The sequence below is a fragment of the Moschus berezovskii genome, chromosome 3, assembly GCF_049115385.1.
Source record: "Moschus berezovskii isolate FMDL1 chromosome 3, NW_MosBer_1.0, whole genome shotgun sequence".
NCBI lineage: Eukaryota > Metazoa > Chordata > Mammalia > Artiodactyla > Moschidae > Moschus > Moschus berezovskii.
This window is the reverse complement of record NC_142462.1, coordinates 121587691-121608960: the sequence shown is the minus strand read 5'-3', so window position 1 is coordinate 121608960 and position 21270 is coordinate 121587691. Positions and strand designations below refer to the sequence as shown.

General features: G+C 45.8%; 1 protein-coding gene across 3 annotated transcripts in view; it reads right to left on the bottom strand.

Annotated features, from left to right (window-relative positions):
- CUL1 (cullin 1) overlaps positions 1-21270 on the bottom strand; it is an 86249-nt gene that overhangs the window by 4160 nt on the left and 60819 nt on the right. For all 3 annotated transcript variants that reach the window (XM_055421440.2, XM_055421439.2, XM_055421441.2), the window contains exons 8-17: positions 18684-18846; positions 17666-17796; positions 8533-8640; positions 8346-8452; positions 7072-7120; positions 6580-6711; positions 5228-5345; positions 3875-3951; positions 3297-3428; positions 1562-1654 (exon numbers count right to left, since the gene is read on the bottom strand). In XM_055421440.2, coding sequence (XP_055277415.1) covers positions 1562-1654; positions 3297-3428; positions 3875-3951; positions 5228-5345; positions 6580-6711; positions 7072-7120; positions 8346-8452; positions 8533-8640; positions 17666-17796; positions 18684-18846 — 1110 coding nt within the window. The remainder of the gene's footprint in view (positions 1-1561; positions 1655-3296; positions 3429-3874; positions 3952-5227; positions 5346-6579; positions 6712-7071; positions 7121-8345; positions 8453-8532; positions 8641-17665; positions 17797-18683; positions 18847-21270) is intronic.

Sequence of the window (21270 nt, the reverse complement as noted above, 5' to 3'; positions counted from 1 at the left end):
TAAAAACTACGAAACACAGTTAAAAGAAATTACAGACAATCTGAATAACATCCATGTTCACAGATTAGAAGACATGATATTGTTAGGATGGCAATTCTCCCAAAGCAACCTACAGATTTCATATAGTCGCCATCTCAATTCCAACTGCCTATTTTGCAGAAACAGACAAGCTAATTCTGAAATTTATATGGAAATATGAGGGACCCAGAACAGCTGATACAAGCTTGATAAAGAACAAAGTTGGATGTCTCAATTCCAAAACTTACTACAAAAAGACAATGTGGTACTGGCATAAGAAAAGACATTTAGATCAATGTTGAAAAGTATTGAGAATCTAGAAATACATCCAGAACCAACTGATTTCCAACAAGGTTGCCAGTACCAACCAATAGGGGAAAAACATGTATAAAAATATCCGATCACTATGATGTACCCCTGAAACTAATGTATTAATTTACACTTCTATTATACTTCAATAATAAGTCAACTCTACTTCAAGAAAAAACAGGGAAGGTACAATCTTTGACCTTGGATTAGGCAATGATTCCTTAGACGTGACACCAAAAGCATAAGCAACAGAAGAAAAATAAAGTGGGCTTCATCAACATTAAAACCATGTGTGTGATAAAGAAAATGGAAACCCACAGAGCAGAGGGAACATCTGTAAACCAGTTATCTGAAAAGGGTCTACTACACACAGTATATGAAGAATTCTTACAACTCAACTAAACGACAAATAACCCAATTAACAGTGGGCACAAACATCATTAGGGATATGCAGATAACCACAATGAGTACCACTTCACATCCACTGAAATGGATGAGCACCACGCTGGCTCGGGTGAGCGAACGGAGCTCTCACACACACGCTGCTGCTGAGAACACGAGCTGGGAAAGCCGCTGGGGAACAGCGTGGCAGTTCCTCCAAAAGACAAATGTAAGTTATCGTGACTGAGATTCCGCAGCTAGGTTTACACCCGGGAGAACTGAAAGCACGTCCATCCAAAGACCTGTACACACGTGTTTACAGGAGTGTTACTCGCAACAGTCAAAAAGTAGGAACCACCCAAATGTCCATCAAGTGATAAATGGGTAGACACGATGTGCTCTGTCCGAATACTTGAATGTATTTTTTCCGTCACAAAAAGATGAAGGTAAAGAGTAGTTACTGCTAACAGTTACTGGTTTCTTTTTACGCTGATGGAAATGTTTTGGATTTGTATGACGACAGTGGTTGTACAACCCTGTGAAAAATCACTGAGTAGTATAAAAGGTGAATTCAATGTTACGTGAAATGTAACTCAATAAAAAACGATTAGCAGGAAGGATAACATTTGGTGAAAATTTAAGTTTAGTAAGGGAACGCTTAGCTGGAAAGAGGGCTGAGAACAAGCTAAATGAATGAGAGAAAGGCGAGCCACGTGGACATGTGCGCGTGGAGGTCTATGTTACACTGAGTTTAAACATTAAGTTTTTAACACATCACGTGTTGAGCCGTGGAAGAAGAGCACATTCAGGGTCATGGATCCCTCCCCTCCCTAGGACACAGAGGCTGGAATACCATTTTGATCTGGGTGCTGTCCGTCAGCTGCTGCACGGCATAGGCGTCCTCCGTGTTGTACTGCAGTAGGATGGCCATCTGGAATGTGGACGCCTTCAGGGCCCCATGCGAAGGAAAGAGAGGAGAGAGCTAAATGCGGGGCAACTCCCAAAAGAGCTTACTTAGGAAACCAGTGCTCTGAATAGACGCAAAAACCAAAGCCGATCCATTAAGCGGGAGTAACACACGTCTCACAATTCCACCACGATCGGCTTCTTCCTGAAAGAAGCCGTTCCCCACCTTTACAAACAATAGAGGAATCTGCACTTTTTCCACATGTTTTGTCTATATATAAATACAGTTGACCCTTGAATGATGCAAACTGAATACTTAAGATGGGGTGTCTTTTTACGCAAATGATCTCAATAAAGTTTACATGTCTACTGATCAAAAGCGGGGGGGGGGCACTGAAATTTTAGGTTATGAAGTCTGAACTTATACTTGGGAATAAAGAAAACAATTTCAATTGCATAGGGGACCCTTGACATGGGTTTGAACTGTGTGGGTCCATTTATTTATTTGTGGATTTCCGTCCCTCAACAGTAAATATAACAGTGCTACAGATCTGAGGTTTGTTGAATCTCAAGATGTAAGGGCACAGTTGGATGCGAGGTGCCTCTAAGTTTTGTGCAGATTTTCAACAGCCCAGGGGGTTGGTGCCCCAAACTCCTACGCTGCTCAAGCATTAACTATATAGAAATCCACATTCAAGCTAATAAAGACCTCTGGACCTGGTGTAACGGAGTATCAGACACTTCAGTTCATCAGAGTAGAATTACTGAAAGTTTAATGAGCAGGTTGAGTCTGCAAAATGCAGTCAGAAGTTTCTTAACACTTATAGATTTATAATTGCTTTTATAAGCTTATAAGCACACAAGTGAACCCTCTTCAAGATGGAATCTTTAAGGGACAAGATCTGAACTGAAACTTTGGCTCTTATCAGCCAGGAGCCAGAGGAGATCCCTTTCGTCAGGCTGATGCTTGGCTTCTCAGCGATCGAACGGAAACCAAGTGACAGTTACCATCACGTGGAGCTCAGCACCGCAGTGAGCCAGTGCTGAGGTTGCTGTTAACATGAAACTGGCCCGTCAAAGGAAAAGAGCTATTATCACAACTAAATACATGACACTCCAGCTTTTAAAGCTAATATTTGAACACTTAGTGTGTGTTAAGCAGAAGCTGTGTCAATGACACTCTGTGACCCCATGGACTGCAGCTGTCCATAGCTCCTCTGTCCATGGGATGTCCCAGGCAAGAACGGGAAACCTGGAGTGGGTTGCCATTTCCTCCTCCAACCTATCTTCCTGACTCAGGTACTGAACTTGCGTCTCTTACATTGGCAGGCAGATTCTTTACTGCTGAGCCACCAGGGAAGCCCTCAAACACTTATTAAAATACATTTACATTTAATTTTATTTAGTCTTACCACCACACACAAAGTCCAGGCACTAACACCCCCCCTACTTTTGTGGAGGAGAAAAGTGAGGTTCAGCATTACTGAGTAACATCTCCCTTAGCTACAGAGAACTCACCTCTCTGACTCATAAAATCCAAGCTGTTTAATCTCGGTATTATTTTGCAGAAGCTTAACTTTCGATTCTGTTGCGTGTTACTGTTGGATTTCTGTAATTCATCTTTATCTTCATTTATATTAAAAAAACAAACAAACCAACTCCAAAATAAAAAGTGATCTTACCTGCAAAGTGTATCTGTTTTTGAAGCAGTTTGTTACTAATTCTCCTTTTGACAGCTGATATAACCACGTCAATTTTCTGCCACTGTGACGGCTAGCGTAAAAGGCTGTGAATCGCTGGTAACTTCGTTCCAGCTGCGACGGAGTGGGGAGAGCACTCGTGAAACACGTACCTCAACACAGGCTATGGTCAACCTCTCTAAACATAAACACTGGCCCGAGTTTACAGGACACAATGCTGACGTAAAAGTGAACTACAAATACCAAGTGTCTCTTATCTTGCAGAAGTCCATTAATTCACACACGTTTGAAAGTACAATAAAAAAGAGTCTCTAGTTCAAGACAAGTAGGGATCACCATGACGTTCATCACAGAACTACGAGGTCCTACTTCCTGAGAGTAAACTGTCACTGCTGAGTGGGGCCGGAAGTGCCACCTCCCGACCCCACGCCGGCCAGTGCTGACGGCTGCCTGGGCAAGGCTTGGCCAGCAGGAAAGCCTTCTGTAGGCATGCTGGCATGAAGGTGCCCCTTTCCACCCCTGCCCAACGCCAAGGGGACAGAAGAGGAACCCATCCTTACCTCCGACGGCAAGGCAAACGTACAAGACTGCTGAAAGGGCCACGATCCGGAACTCAGTACTTGAATACTGAAATCCACTGGGGAAGGGGGAAAGTTCAGGAATACATTAGCCTTATAAACAGGAAAATGTCAACAGAGCAGGTAAACTTAAATTGCTTTTTATTAAAAGATAAACACACTAAATGAAAAATTCTGCTTTAATATAAAACTAAGGATGAAACACACTAAATTTCAATTAAATTTCTAAAGGGAAAGTGTTAGTCGCTCAGTTGTGTCTGACTTTGCAGTCCCATGGACTGTAGCCCACCAGGCTCCTCTGTCCACGGGGATACTCCAGACAAGAGTATTGGAGTGGGTTGCCATTCCCTTCTCCAGGGGATCTTCCTGCATTGCAGGCAGATTCTTTACTGTCTGAGCCACCTGGGAAGTAAAGGGAAAAAGAGCCACAAATTCTCTCCCCGCAAAGAGTGAGTCTATCATTCCTCATCTGTTTGGCTTCATCTGCTCTGGTTTTCAACCACCAGTAAGCTGAGTCCACTCAGGGCACACCTCAGGGTGGGTGGCCTGAGAGCCTCAAACTTAAAGACAGCGAGAAGCGCAAGCCAACTGACTTCATTATTTTTTGTGCAGCACTGATGGCTCTACTCTGCACAACACAGAGACTGCGTGTATCTAATACACATACGATCTACAAATTATACCATGATGTCACCACTGCACACGGCTGACAGTAAGTCTGCTGGCACGATGGTCAAGTTTTATAATGGAATGGTGCTTTCGATTTGGGGCAAGTACAGCCTCATTTTTCATTTAAAAACAAGAGAATCACCATATGATGATGTCAGCAAAACCTGCCACCCCTTGCTGCAGTCAGACCTCGCAGGAGCCCAGTGGGCCTCTGCGTGTCCAGATACCAGCCTGTCCTGACCCCCAGGGGCAATGAAGGAGCCAGGTTTTGACTGGTCAACTGTATGGCCATGGCAGTTTCCTATAATGGAAGAAACGGCTAGAATGGGATCAAACTAAAGTGAAAAACGTTAACTGAAACTTAAACTCTTAAGTGGAGCCCCTGAGCTGGCGACAGGCCAGGTGAGGTGGCCACGCCAGCTGGTGGAGGAGGTCAGGGCCCAGGACCTAAACACAAGCCCCCCACCGGCTCGGCCGCTCAGGGGAAGCACGGACTCCCTTCCCTGGTAGGAGAAGGGGGCGGGCGGGGTGTGTGGGGTGGACTTCCTGTGCGCCTGGCTCTGAATTTCTGATAAAGCTGTCGGCTCTCGCACTCGCTACAAAGAATGCCGCCTCCTCCAAGAGCCCTGCCTGGTCAAGGAAGCACGGGAACCCGGGGATACTCACAGTCCAGCGGCTCGGAGTTCGTCAGGTGCTTTTTGAACTGCTCGTTCAAATCTTTGCTTACACCAATGTCTTGAAACATCCGCTGAAGTTTAGAGGTATACTCAAAACCACAAGCTTGCTGAAATGAACCCAGACAACTGCCTTATTAACTTCTCCAGAGACAGAGATGTATACAGGGGAGTCTGATGGGGAGCATACACACAGTAGACGCTGAATGGCAGTACTAAAGCTGCAACAGGTAACAGGATCTCACAGTATAAATATGTACCAATTAAAATCCACAAGCTATCAAAAGCTACATAGCTATAAACAGAACTGTCAGCAACTGTTGTAGAGCGCAGTGACTACCACTCGGGCAGGAAGAGCAAGGATTGCTGACAGCGCGGGAGAACACCAGGATGACATGGCTTGTCTGTGCTCTCACCCGCTGCTGCGGATTGACCTGCCCCCCCACCCCCCCCATCCTATGCTCAAGTCCTAGGCTGGTGGTACCCAGAGGTGGGGGCCGCGCTAAGATAAGGAGGTTTAGGAAAGGTCCTGAGGGTGGACCTGTATGTGGGGATTAGTGCGGGAGAGTTGGCCGGGTGGGGACGTGGCTCGGCATCCTCAGGGAAGGGGTGGGGAGAGCCCGCACTGGACCGAGCGGCCTGGACCTCGCCTGGGCTTCCAGCCGCCTCCGGAGCTCTGAGAACACTTCTCTCCCGTTTGAGCCACTCAGCTGTGGTATTCTGTCACCGCAGCCCGCACGAGTAACACTCACGTTAACTAATTTCCGGTCACAGTGAAATATGCCATAGAACAGCGCCTGAGAGGCCAGGCGCAGCGGGAGCCAAACTAAGAAATGAATGCTCACCAGCCAGCCAACCCTGGCGCCTCCTGTCCTCCTGCAGACGTGGGGTTACTAACAGTCGACCAAGTCCCGAGAAATACAGAATGCGCCACTTGCTCAAGACAATGAAACACAGGAGTGGAAGCCACGCCCTGTGAAGCCATTCCTGGGGGTGTAGGGTGGGGGCCGCAGAGCTGGGGCCGTGCGCAGGAGCCAGGAGAGGACGCGCTGGACGGGCTCAGCAGCAGCAGAAGGGCGTGTGTGCATGTCTGTGTCTGGGAACCTGCGCGTGTGTGCTCATGGCACACGCATGAGTGTGGGGACAGCATAGGCAGCCCTACGACAGGGGCCTGGACGCGTGTCAATGACTGTGCCGGGCTCTTGGTGTGCAGGGGCAGAGCTCACACCGTGCCACCACAGCTGACGGCTAGGCCCAGCCAACACCCTGGAGGGACTGGGAGCCTTGGCCGCGCTTCTCCCCGGGAGCCCGAGGCTGCGCTCTCCGGGAGAAGCTGGCCTTTACCTTCAGCTTGGAGATCATGCTCGCCTCGGCGTCGTCACTCGCACTGTTCTGGTGCACGAGCCTCTTGGCCAGCATCTTCGCGTAGAACTTCTGAAACACGTCCTTGTCCTCAATGTATTTGAAGACCACCATCTGGAAGCCACCAGAGAGCACACACACCCCTTACTACCAGTTAAACACACAGGCCGAGAGGTAACATGTGGGTCGTGTTCTGTCCCACCCCGCATGCTGACGTTCAGAACCACAGAAACCACTGCCCCCATAATCTTTAATACTGTCATCAACTCCTCAAATCACATTACTTTGGTCTAGACTCATCACTAATGAGAAAGGTACAAATGCTAAAATTACTGACTCAGTATATGGGGTAAAATTGGATTTAGAGTAAAATAAGTGGTTCTACTACTCTCCAGATGCCTCATATACATAACCTTAAAGCCACCTGTCAGGGAAAAACTTCGGGAAAACCAACGTAACTAGCCAGCCCCTTACCACTTGGTTGAGTGTGTCTTCGAGTTCTGCTTCTTCTGGGTTCTTGGAACTGAAAAATTTTTAAAGGCACAGTGTTTTATTAATAAAACAAACCAGCAAATGTTTACTAAACAAGCACCTTTTTGCCAAACTACCATATCAGATGCGGTTCAAATGGTGAGTTCTTTTGTGGATCAGCATGTGGATGAGGGAAGGTTAGCTATTCTAACCTGTGGCAATTTGGCAATCTTATATTTTGTCTATTTCATAAACTATTCTTCCAAATAGTCATTTAGAATATCCACAACAAAAATTAAAAGTTTCCCAAACTTGATTCTGAATCAAGTTTTCCTTTAAGATAACCCATTTAAATGTAAGTAAATTAGCTTCACTTTTCTAATTGCTTTCTTCAATATGCTTGAACTTAACTTTGAAAAAATAAAAGGCCGTTCAATGGCCTAATAGTTAAAGGTAGTGAGAGGGTTTTTTAAACTACCTTCCCAGTGCTGCCTTCCATTTGTCATTATGTCTACCAAACAGATGGCTATCCTTTAAGCAACTGATTCGTTCACTCTGGTCTATGAGCAAACACGAATTCAGGACAAACAAAAATTTAAAGGTTTTACTCTTAAGAGTCCTCTATAAATGAGATCCCTATAAATTCATCCAAAATGACCCAACCACCAAAGAGGCTCTGAAGAGGTGCTCCTGCTTCAGAATGGTTGGCTCGAAAACTCCGTGCTTCTCCCCGAGAGGCCGGGGCCGTGGCCCCCTCCTCACAAGTTCCCCTGGTACCCACTCGTGTCCAGTCACTAGCGCACGCTCGTTAGAGCGGCACTTCGGAGCTCTCCGCCACTCTGTCTGCGTCAGCTGCCGTAACGAAAAGAACAGCCTATCAACAGACTCGAGGCGGTTTCTGAAAAGACAATGGCTGAAAAAGCAGCGGTGTGTCCTGCCAAACAAACTCAAGCTCTGCCAGAGTGTTTGCGTATTTAAAATACGAAAGCTTTTCATTTGATAGAGCTCCAAATTTTAGCCTTTTAGCTAGGAGGGTCACGCTCACACGGTCTACAACTACAGACGTTAGAAATATAAGAAAAACGTGAACTGGGTACGTAACCTGTCACGTGAAGTGACTTTCAGGAAGACAAAGGAGGTGTACTCGGTTTACGGGATTTTTCTCAAAAGGCACAAAAAAAGTACACTGTAACACACGTAATAGAAATTTTAACTTCTCATCTAGAGGCTGAGATTTTAAGCAGGTTTACTAAGAAAATGTACAAAGGCACTAGTACCTCTTCTTCAACAGGGAGTCACAGTATCGGGCCAGCAACTCAGGAGATTTACTAGACGACTGAGCCATTTTGGTAACCGCGTTGTTGTTTATGAAGCGACCGCAAGCCTGCAGATCACAGAAACACCGTCAGAGGCCAGTGTGCCGTCCGCCTGGTCCCAAATGGAGCCACAGGTCAGCACACCTACCTTGTCCAGTGCGGCCACGAAGCCAGCATCATTATTAAATGCCGACATCACCAGGGCGTTGTATTTTTTATGAACATCCAACACTGTCTGTACATACATTTTGGGGTCCTTGGGTAGAGGGAAAAACAGACATGAGTTGGTTCCTGGGGACTAGACTGTATACTCACATGCTACTGGAAAACATTCCAAAAGATCTGCAGCCTTCTTCAAAGATGCTAACAAATAAGGTCAAGAAATAGTTTACATCCCATCATCAAAACACACAGGACATTCTGCTGATTGATATAAGAAAAGAAAATGTATTCTCTGCACTCAAAATGAAATACTAATTCCGAGCTACACAAAAAAGTGATTTTTCAAATTATCTGAAAATTCAAAGGAACCACACAAAACAAACTTTCAAAGTGACAGTTTTGCTTTGCTTACTTTTGATGTTGAAAATTTCATATTCTGGACTTTGTCTTGGCTGGGGAAACCCTTCAATAAGTTATTTAGAACTTAGCTGAGCAGGCAATGCAAGAATAATGTAGGTTTGAGATCTCAGGACGTGTGGGCAAGGGCAGGGGTGGGTCACACGTGGCAGTGTGGGTCTGACTAGTACACCCGGGAAATCGGAAGATGGACAAGGACAGGTAAAGAGAGCTAGGGTGGGAAAGGCCAGGCCTGGAGACGTCAGAGCACTGGGCGACTGGCAGGGTGGCCACAGGGAGTCTCTGGACAGAAAAGAAAGGAGATGTGAGGACCAGCCTCAGGGGAGGTTCAGGGAGCGCTGCAGGAGGCAGGCAGGAAGGACGGGCTGGAGGAGACAGTCCACAGTCACACAAAGACCAGAGTGGCCGACCCCGAAGGCTGGCCACGTGTCAAGAGGGCTGACTGAGCTCGCAGGCCTGCCCCGTCACACTGTGGGGTCGGGGCTGTTGGCCTCCCTCTTAGAGATGAGGAAACAAAGTCACGGGCGGGCACCTGGCCAGCCTGATGTGGGCAGCCTGTTCCTGAGAGTCTCAGAGAGGAAAAGGCCCAGGGAGAGGTCGGGCAGATAGGCGGAGCCCAGGCGGTGCTGCTGGACATGGGCTCAGCACGAGCGCAGGGCTCCACGGCCAGCACGTCACTAATGGGAGGCATCAATGGTTTGCAAGCGCTCCCCAATTCCTGATGGGTATTTCTCCTCTGGTTCAGGAATGAGAAACCAGAACTCCCCCAATTCCATTATTCTGCGTTTCTGTGACACCTGACTTGATTTTGGGTCACCATTAAATCATTCTTCTGTGATAGGTTATACCAAGAGATTCAGAGGTTTTCTGTTAAAGATATAATAAACATGCCAGGGCTATTATTATTATGAATAGAAGTACTGTGACAAGATTTTCATTTCAGTGACATGTAAAGTGGCCTCTACCAGGCAGGCATTTGATAAAATGTTAAAAGGGAACCCAACACAAAAAACTGCCAAATAAAAATCACTTAAAATATTGAAAGCGGATGCCGCATATTGTTTATAAATTTTTCTATCTTAAAACGTAGAATACACACACACAGCATTAACTGTCCCATCGTACAATCCTGACTTAGTTTCAGGAGAATGATTCCAGGTGTGGAAGTTTCTTGCATTCGTATTAATGGTCTGATTCCCAAGACTGTATCCAAAAGTACCTGTCTGTCGGCACACGTCTTACTTTAGATAAACTCATTTAACAATGAAAATACTGTCCAATTTTAGATTGCTTTCTGACTTCATGTCAAATTATTTCTCAACACTCATACTGTTTTTCTCTTGGCATTGGTTCTTTTAAAGTATTTACAAAGAGCTCTCACCTCCAACAAGTACCCAAACACTGGAAAATGCCAGCAAACACTATCACACAGTAAGGTTATTAGCAGCATTACAAAGAATCACATGTCAAAACTGCCAATTTAAGGACTTAATTTGCTTCCAAACCTTGCTGTTTCTTGGGCCATCACTCACAGGATTGATATAAAGTGTATTATGAATATAAACAGATTAATATTTGCTTCGTTTGCAAGAATGGCTGCCTCTTAGGAGCACAGCAGGACACACACACATTTACAACCGGGCACTGCCCAGGAGGAAGGCTGACCCACTGGACTGCCCCTCTGCCTCAGCCTGGTTCCCAGAGATGGCCTGAAGCTCAGAGTTCCCGCCTCAGCACCCCCGCCCTGGCTCTGCACCCTCATTGATGGGCGCCCTCTGAACCAGCAGAGCCTCTATGTCGACCATTATGTTTGCGGGAGAACTACACGCTCTCCCGTTTTCTTCATTTCTTGACTGATTTTTCTAAGACCCAGGATTTGGAAAAAACATAAAAGTCCCAAGAAATGCCAGGTATGAATTCCCCGTGGAAAGACAGATCTTCTCTAAGGGAACAGAAACCTTCAGACTCCAATTCCAGATCCTTTCAGCTAACAGGAGAGGAGACGACCCAGCCAGGAGTCTGGCTGGTGAGAAGCAAGGGTGTGAATGGAACTCCCTAAGGGAAGACTGTGCTAAGGCACTGAGCCCTGGAGACTTGAATTAGCTTCTGAGATCCAGAGAGAAGCCACCTTGGAGCCTACCAAGGGCAGATGGAGACAGGGACACACGGCAGTAGCACAGAGGAGGGAGTTTAAGGAAGGAGCCATTGGCAGTGTGTCAAATGGAGGAGAAAATGTTCAAAAGGTGAGTGATTTAGCAACCAGGAGGTAAATGGTGATGTGCAGGAGCTGTTTCTGAGGGTCCTGGATATCAAGGTCACAAAAGCAAGAGAGGTGAGGGCAGAGGAAAGGCCGGCTGGATGAAATGCATGCATTTTTAAGAACATGAAGATGCGAATTTTGGATGCTGAAAAAAAAAATGAATGGAGTAGTTAGCAATCTGAGTGATTACTCTTACTGCGCAAGAGTTCTCTGCGTATAAGAAACACGACAGCACTCAGGGTGGCCCTGGGGCGGGAGGGCGGACCTCATCCAACTCCTACGTGATCGGCATCTTTCTGTCCGTGGCTGGCACATTCCTCTCCAGACCAGATGTCCCCACTCTGCTCACACAACCTGCCATGGACGCAGGGGGATTCCTGAACTCTGCGCATCAGAGTTGGCCTGACCGCCCCCCCGGTTCTGCCACTCTCTGCACGGCTATTTACATTTCTGTCAACGTTTTATTGTAGAAAAGATTCAGATATATTCAAAATCACAAAGAACTGTAAAACTCGTCCCCTGTATTCACTGTCCAGCTTCAACAGTCATCTAACACGAACCCTATCCATCACAGAGTCTAACTGCCTCATTCCTTCTCTGCGTCCCTATCACCAGCTGTGTCATTTCTATCTGAACCACTCTTAACAAACCTAACTGGTATGCTAACAGCTCTTCTTCCTTTTAATCCATTTTTCACATGGTAGCAATTTCATTATAAAAAAAAAAAGGAGAAAAGAAAAAAAATCACATTGTCAGTTTCAGGCTTATTATACGGCTTAACCTGGTCTCCTCTTGTCCTTGGAATTAGGGTGGATCGCTGACTGAGCCTTCGGGGTCTCCCTGGAATGGCCAGCCCAGGTCTGCACCCCGTCCCCTCTTCCTGTCCCAGCAGACCTCTTGGGGGGCTCTGAGTGGGATCCCAGCTGCCAATCTTGGACTCGTCACCAGTATCTTCTCAGAGAACCTCCCTGGACCCTGGACAGCAAGGCCTCCTCCATCACACGATGGTCAACATCCTTGTGGGGTGCTGTTCAGGCTGCCCCTCCTTGCCGGGCATGAGCTCAAATACTGAGAAGTTTATGGTCTCATCTGACTGGGCCGGGAACCAGGCGCGGCCACTTCAGGGCGGGCGGGCGCACAGCAAGGCTAAGCCAGAATTGAGATCGATGTGGAGGATAAAGTCAGATTTGGGTAAGAAGAGGCTCCCCTGATGGGTGTGCCTGTGGAAGAAAGGACTGAAGTTTCCCCCTACAGGTGGAGGAGAGAAGGGAGCTTTCTGGTTACACGAAGGACACAGTCAGTCTCCTCAGAGCCTGGTGATCACAGACTAAAAATGGACATTTATTTGTGCATCTGTTTTTTCTTCAGAGAAAAAGGTTGTTTTCTTCATCTCATGGCAAGACAGAGTGAACAAATTTAACTGCATGTTTTCTGGACCAATCTGCATTGTCACCAAGTTACCAGTTCTCTGTGATTAATTAAAATGATCAGTTGGACTTACTGTATAAAACTGCTTCCTTTTATCCTAAAACAGCTCCTTGGTCCCCTCTCTCTTTTCCCACATCAACTGCATCAAAACTAGTACATTTATTTTTTTCTTTCTTTCTGTTTAAGTTTTATTATGGAAAATTTTCAACATATTCAAAATGAGAAATAGTAAAATCAGACACCATGATCCATCGCCCAGCGTTCAGCAGTGCTGGTTGAGGACCTTCTCCCACACGCTCTGTACTCTGGGAAGACCTGACTGAGGCTGAGTGCTCCATCTCCCTGGACCAGACGAAGCCGCACCATGCTCCACATGCAAGGCTCCTGAGCAGGTGTGGCTCTGCACGGATCATTCTCTTCTCTCACCATCCACAGGAAGATTGAGTCAGAACTAAGTTTTTATATTTGGGAATTTTACTCCAGAGAGAACGGAGAAGGCAATGGCAAGCCACTCCAGTACTCTTGCCTAAAAAATCCCATGGATGGAGGAGCCTGGTAGGCTGCAGTCCGTGGGGTCGCTATGGGTCGGACACGACTGAGAGACTTCACTTTCACTTTTCACTTTCACACATTGGAGAAGGAAATGGCAACCCACTCCAGTGTTCTTGCCTGGAGAAGCCCAGGGACGGGGGAGCCTGGTGGGCTTCCGTCTATGGGGTCACACAGAGTCGGACATGACTGAAGTGACTTAGCAGTAGCACTCCAGAGAGAAAGGGAATCTTGAATATATCACTTAACCCTACATCTGCCAGAAGCACCCAGCACCATGTTACTGTTTATTCTGGGGTAAGTTCGTACACAATTCACTTCTTATAATTACACCTAAGCCAACTTCTCAACCCAAACCATAGAACTTTTTTCAGAAGTCTGATATACGGCCTCAGACTCACTCCTTAGTCTTATGCTGAAAAACATGCTTGTCAGAGCTCCCTGATTTTATGTCTGTCTTTAAAATTCTCCATTTTAAGTGCTCCTCTTACAAGCACCGCCACTCCCGATCCTGGAGCCAGCAGCCCTGGGCTGCTCCTGAAAATGCCTTTCCATCTCAGGAGAACATTTTCCCCCACCTAAACCTGCAAATAAACATTGACAACTTTGTGTCCCAGTCCAGGTCGGCAGCCCAACCTCCCACTGTTAGACCGCCAGCCCCGCTGGACATCAAAGTATCTATTTCAGGTCCAGTTAGACTGAAGTCACTCAGTCAAGATATGGTTTCAAAGAGGACTTTGTGCTTATCTGCTGCCATTTCTGCCCTGAAGACAGTAATGAAACATTCTCTATACCTGATTTATGAGGCCTTCTTTGTAGAGAACAATAGCACCCAGATTGCTGCAGAACAGAGTGCTAATTAAAAATTAAACATGAAACCAACTATCATCAAGTATTCATTAGCAAGTACTTACAAGTCTGTATTGACTCTTTTCCTGAACTTCATTCTGCTATAAAATTTTGGTGTCAGGGGAAATTACAAAGCCATCCAATGACCTGACGTAGTTTTCCTTTGTATTTACGTTGTATGTGGATGACTTTCCATATAGCTGGTGTTCACTTCAGATGGGCCATTAGGAAAGGTATTATCAGTTTTGAATGCCAATAAGAGTCCTTCCTCAGAGCTGAGGGCTTGTTCCTTATGATCAATGTGAATCAAGGAGCTGACCATACATCACAGCACTGCCAACTGTCTTTTCCAGCGAGCTTTCTGTACTGATGGAAAACACGAGCCAAATTTGTGACCCACTTCTATCAAGAGACCACACTTCACCACTTCACTGCATGCATTCTGAGTGCCATCCACTATTCTACACTCAGCTTTGCTTGGGTTACCCTTATTTTGCTGCTCTGTTTCATTTATCCTGCTGCCTTTTACGTACTGTGTAAGCCCCCTGAATCCTGCTGGAAACAGACAGGAGTATCACAAAGAGCCAAGTGTACTGAGACCCTGTTCTGTGTGAGGCCCGGCGCTGGGCTGAGGGCACGAGAGCAGATAAAGCCACCTCTGCAGGAGACATTTACACAGACATCTAAAACGTAAGGAGTGTGAACGCCATGTAAACAGTCCAACACGATGCTACTTCCAAGGAGTGGTTGAGAAAGGCTTTGGGGAAGGAATGGCATTTGAGGGTATTGGAAGATGAAGGTGTTTAATACGTGGGGTTTTTGAAGGAATACATCTAGGCAGAGAGAAGAACCAGACAGGTCTCAGCACAGCACGTGTATGGTGGTGTGAAGACCCATGGCCGGTCCAGACTCAGTAGGGAATGACTCCATCTCAGGAGACGAATGCTGCTGGGGGCGAAGGGGGCACCTCGCCCACAGTTGCCCTGCTGAGCTAAGGGCGCAGGAGGGAAGACATGAGGTTTCAAAACGGACCCGCCATCCAGTCACCGGAGCAGGCAGAGGAGGGCGCGGAGGTCTGAAAAGAAAAACTGAGACCCAAGGACAGCACAGAGGTGAGGCACCTCACACGGGGACCCCTGGCCTCAGAGCCGGGCCACAGATCCTTGCGGAATAAATGAAAACAATTTCAATTTTCTCTGCAGCATATGTTGACCCTTGGAGTTACAGCACCAGCCACCATCCTGCAGCTGGTTGCTGTGGTGGATAAAACCAAGAACCCGGCCGGCCACGCCGTGGGCTTCGATCTTTGTAAACGAACCTGAAGGTGTGGGCTCTGCTTCGAGGCTGCTCCCCTCAAGTCTCCTCCTGTATCTGACCATTCTCCTACAAACCGTCACTACACTGCCAGCGACGGAGCACACGTGTCAGGCTCCGGCCCGTCTACCTAACGTAATGTGGAATGTGCTGACTGACCTGGCCGCCCACTCTCTCCTGTCCGTCCAGAGGCCAGACATGGGGTGACTCGCCTGTGAAACAAACCTGTCTATTAAAACAATGATCTGATCTCCGCTCAGCTATAAAGCAGTCGAAACCCTGCAGATTCCTTGTTGCAGAAGGTGTTGAAGTCCTGTCAGCATGCTGACAGCGCGGGCGGCGTGGCTGGGCACGCCTGTCCTCGGTCACCAGCCTCTGAAGGCCGATGCTCTCCTCCTCTGTTGGAATCTCCTGTGACGGCGGGTGGGCTGGACCTCCTGAGCTGCCTCGGACTGAAGCCCTCGTCCCCTGACAGGAGCCCTGATCCCCAGCCTCATTCTCGAGTGTTCCCCGGCCTGGGGGTGTAGCAGGTACAAGACGCAGTGCTCTAAAAGCAGCACATTGTATTCAGGTTTTCAGCCACACTTCACAGGGGGAGGACCGCCAGTTCCTCTTTGGGTGACGCAAGGGGGAACCCACAAGGGGAATTCCCTGGGCACCAGTTACCCAGGAACACACGTGATTCTCAAATCCATTTAACTATGAAAAATATGCCTTCAGAAAATTCTTAAGGACATTATGACATCTGTAACACATAAATATTATTTGAGTCACATTACAAACTTAAAACCTGTAGAAGTTTCAGCCTACATCAGATTTATTAGCAGTAAAACATGTTTTCAAGCCAAATGGATGGCTACCCTGCCCTTCTGGCTAAACTGGGTTTTGAATTAACAACTGGGAAAACCTTATGTTATTGAAAAGATATCTTCATCAAGGTGCCCCCTTTTGAGTCTCATGTACGTGCACAAGTGCGTATGTACCTGTGTCTGTATGACAGACTCTTCAACAAGGAATATTCAGAGTTTGCACATAAGAAAAATCATCATATAATTTTTACATAATTAAAAAAACTTAAACAGGACTGGATACCTGAGAAAAACTGCAATCCTCATTGCTGAGCACTGCGTGCTTTGTAAGAAGCCCTTTACGAGCGTTAAGTATTCTTTATTCACAAAACCTCCAAAGGTGGTCACCATCATTAGTCTTTCTTCCTAACTGCCACAGACAGGACAGGCGAGTGAGCAATGCGGTCAGCGGTTATTGAACAACAGAGCTGGATCTGAGCCCAGATGGACCATCCCCGGGGTCTGTGGGCAGGGGCCCCATGGCCCTGTGAGTCTCGATGCTGGGACCTCACCCTGAAACCTGGAGACCTTCCACAGCACCCACCACCAAGCCTGTCCTCTGCCGTCTGCTAAGTATAAAGTGTACTATTTTATAAAACTCTAAGGTGTGTTTACATTCTTCCCTCTGATAATCCACAGATGTGGCAACAAGTGATGCAGTAAGGCCCATAATGAAAAGTGGAAAAGGGAGCCCCCAAAGATAACAGGAAAATAGACTTGAAATACTTTACACCAAACACAGTAAAATCAGGGACAAAAAGTTTTCGGATTCAGGCAGAAGAACCAACTGTGTTCTGGAAGCTTTTCTTCTCCATTAGCTGTCCCAAACGCTACTGAAATTAAAGCTCATAACAGGGACAAACCTGAAGACAACTTACCTGTCTCTCAGAAACATGCGACACTTCCCATGTAAAATCAACAACTGAATTATAGAAAACCCAGCAGAAATATTCTGGTACCTCCTGGAATGGGGGCGGCAGTGGGGATGGGGGTTGTATGAGAAATGCCAGACATCTCAGGGCCTTTCCAGGGCAAACAGCCCTGAGGTCTCCAAGTGGAGGGCAGTACTCAGACCAAAGTTCCTACATGGGGCAGCCTGTGGCCCACGGAGCCAGAGCCAGGTCTCTAGGAGGTTTCAGCCTGTTCTTTCTATGGAATCATCTTCTCTCTTCTAGTGCAAGGAACGTTAATTTTGAGAAACAATGAAAGGAAAAAAAAAAAAATCAAGAAACAATATCCTTAAAGCCTAAGAACTGCCAGAGGAGAATTAATGGAGATATTTACTAAACAAAGACGCCTGTGAAACTCCTGCTTTAAAGAGTCAATAAACAGTTCTCTCTGAGAGTCCAGTGAAAGTCTTACCCCTGGACCTGTAGGTGGAGACAGGACACCCGCCTACAGGCCACGCACGGGAATGGTTAGGTCTGACCGGTGTTCAGTTGAACAGTACTTACATTTAATGCAGCTTCTCCACACTTTTCAATTGCTGCAAGACCCTGATTATGAATGTGTGTCTCCAGGAGTTTTTTCAATTCTCCCAGGCCATCTTGGATTCTAGATACAAGATTATACATGCGACCCAAATCTGAAAGAAGAAGATGCCACCTTTATGCATCAAAACGAACTTTGCAAACCCATCCCACTAAATACGTATTTATAGAGATGAAAGGTAATGAAATAAAACCACCGTGTTTTTAGACCTAATAATCAATTGCACGTAATTGTACTCAAATACTTTATATTTAGCCAAAAGTAACAGTGAAGTCATGTGATTATGAAAGCGTTATTTCCCCCTCGCCAGGAGAAGCCGCTGATACAACAGAGAAAAACGAGGAGCAGGAGCTACAGGTGACGCTTCGAGATTGAGAAGCTGATTATGCCTAACACATAACAGGCACCCAAATATTATTCTCAAGAATGAATAAGCTTAAGGAGCATTTATGAATATCCATCCCAACTATACCGACAATTCAGCCACAAAAGGGCCCCCACATTCTTCACTTAATACAGGAATGGCACAGGGCTGATATCAGCACCAAAGAAGAGAAGTCCTGCGTCTGAACACCAGCCTTCTACTGAGCTCCTCGCAGGTCCCAGGAAAACAAGGGAGGGGTACGGGAAATACTTTTGCAAAACAGCAGCCTTCTCATCTCTAGGAATTTTCAGCATAAAATTCACACACTCACATGCACAGAACAGTGGTAGCATCACTGAATTCTAAAGTGTAAGGAGCAAGTCAAGACTCCAAATCAAACTGAAAAGATGTTCTTCCTCCAAAGTCACACCCAAACACACTACAGAGGTCTGAGATCAACACACAAGGTACACACACACACACACACACACACACACACACAGCCCTCTTAAAGAATGGCTGGTGTTGGCAGCACTCACTCTGAGTCTAGACTTCACACAACTTCACGATCACAGATCGTAATAAACATCCATGCGCTCCGAATCTCAGTGGCTCACCCTCATTTTTGTCGGCATCCAGTAGGTTCTGGAACTCTGTGTGGAAGATTTCCAGGTGTTTCTCGATGAGCACCTGCTCACACTTCCTGGCGAGCTCATCCTGTGTGCTCTCGTGAAGGTACACCTGGACCCTGCGCTGCTCCTCCAGCAGACGAGCCTCCGCCTGCGGGAGTGAACTCAGGTCAACGGCTTGGACTTGTGTCTTTTTAAAACAAAAATAATGACAAATTCAACTCACAATCCTGCCCTACCCTAATATGAGGAAGAAAACGAGATGGGAAGGGGTCCTTTGATTTGGGGGGGGCAGGGGAGAGGGAATGTTAACCACAATTAACTGGTCCCTGGTGTCTGCCACTTCCTCTGTAACCTATATTTTTGTTTGACTTCAACGAGGGTATCATGATTAACCATCCAAATGTCTTTACATCAACCTTCTTCCCACAGATGCGTGCTGTTTCACACATGTTGGGGGTAATACCCTTATTGATACTCCGCAATTTAAGACTTATGGACTGCTTATTTCTGGAGCTTCTCATTCAGTATTGCCAGAGAGAGGCTGACTGTGGGTGACTGAAACTGTGATCAAGGGGGGACTGCTGTCCACAGGCCAAGATCCTTTTATTGTGCTTTGAAACTGGGGTTTGTTTTTTAAACAGGAACTGGAGGTCTGTGGTGGCTCTGAGCTATGCAAGGCTATCAGCACCATTTTCCCAACAGCATGGGCTCACTTTGTGTGTCTGTGCCACATTTCGGTTATTCCCAAAATATTTAAACTTTTTTCATTATCATTATTTGTTAAGCTGACCTTTGGTCAGTGATCTTTGATGTTGCTATCATAATTGTTTTGGCATCATTGAGCAATAAAGTATTTTCAAATTTAAGGTATGTACATTGGTATTTTTTTCAGACATAATGCTATTCTCCACATTTCACAGACTACAGTAAAGCGTCATGACTGGGGAAACCAAAAAACACAAAGTTCTGGGTATGAAGTCATTAGGTTTTAGAAGGGACAGTGATTTATAGTCTTTGTTGATTTGACGGTAAATAAGCTCGTGATCACCATTGTACTTGGCAGATAATTATATCAGAGTACAAATTCAAAAGGACTAAATAAAATTAAGCAAACAAAGACTGTCTCTATTAATTCTATTAGGATCAGTATACAGGAAAAACAAAATTAAAAAATGGATCAAAAAGCAGTAAGCAAATTCATAACATGCATTTTGTTTTTAAGACTTAGAAAAATGACATTAGAAGCCTAGAAAGGTCAAATATCCTTTCGAGGCTCACCATAGACTCAGTCACACGGGACAGTAAGATGCACCGAAACCCATGTGGCTGAGGCCTGTTCACTTGTCAATGCCAGCAGAAGAAGAGAAGCCAGAGATTCTCAGCTATTTCCTCTGAAGGATAACTCAAGAAAAAGGAACACAGACCCTGGAGAATCTGTACATCTAGCCCAAATGGGGTGCTAAAAGGAGAGTAGTTCTTGAAAGTTGATGTTTTACCTCAATACTGTTCATGAGTTTTGTATGTTACTTCCTAATAGAGTGTTTGGATATAAACATAATTTCTCAAATTATTGCATAAAATGTTCCACATTTTATCCTGTATATTATCAGGCATACACTGGAGGCTCTGACACATACTCATGGCCAAACATAAAATACTACCTAATAATGATGATGATGATAAAGTATCCCCATTTTACAGATGAGAAGGAAACTGAGGAACAGACTTTAACCCCCTAGTAAATGGTGGTTAAAGTAACCCCAAGTAAATGGTGGAGTGGGGATTTTCAATTAGACACATAGCCCAGTTTGAGATGCAAGTCTACAGCTAGTGGTAACAGTAGCATTGTTCAGACAGTAAAATTCCAATTTTAAGCCCACAGAATCTCTACATGATGGGTTTTTCAAATGGAATGGCTGTCATGTTTGCTAAGACCCAACCAGATTTGGGCCAAACCTTTAACCCAAGAAATCCCATCTAAGATAGCCGGGATGCAGACAGCACACTCTCCCTTTAAGGCAGGGCTCCGACTGGGTTGAAGCCATAGGTCTATAAAGCGGATTTCCATGCACCAAAGCACTACCACCTTCCTTGGTGTGGACAGCAGGTTAACTGCAATTCACTAAGTCCATGAAATGAAAAGGGCTGAACCACACATGTGGACATGTACCCCGATAAAAGGCCACACTTTTAAAAAACATATACAGTTTTAAAAGACTCACCATATATAGTACAGTTCAATAAAAGATGTGCTTATGAAAACTACACTGTAAAAATCAGTGCTTAGATTTAAAACTAGTCAGGCAGCTGTTCCAACTCTCAATAAGCTGGTTAACTTCCAGACTGGCACACAAAAGCTAATTTAACTTGTAAATACACAAAGAACTATATCACCTTCCCAAGTGTAATAGTTCTGAGGGGTTCCACTTCTGTTAGGTTTTGAAGGATCAAATACTTGTCTGTCAAGGACTTTTAACTTCAGACTTGTAAGGCCCACTTATAAATACTATCTCTTATGGGAAAATGTACTAGGAACGTCATGGACAAATTGAGGAGGACTTTATGTGGTTAG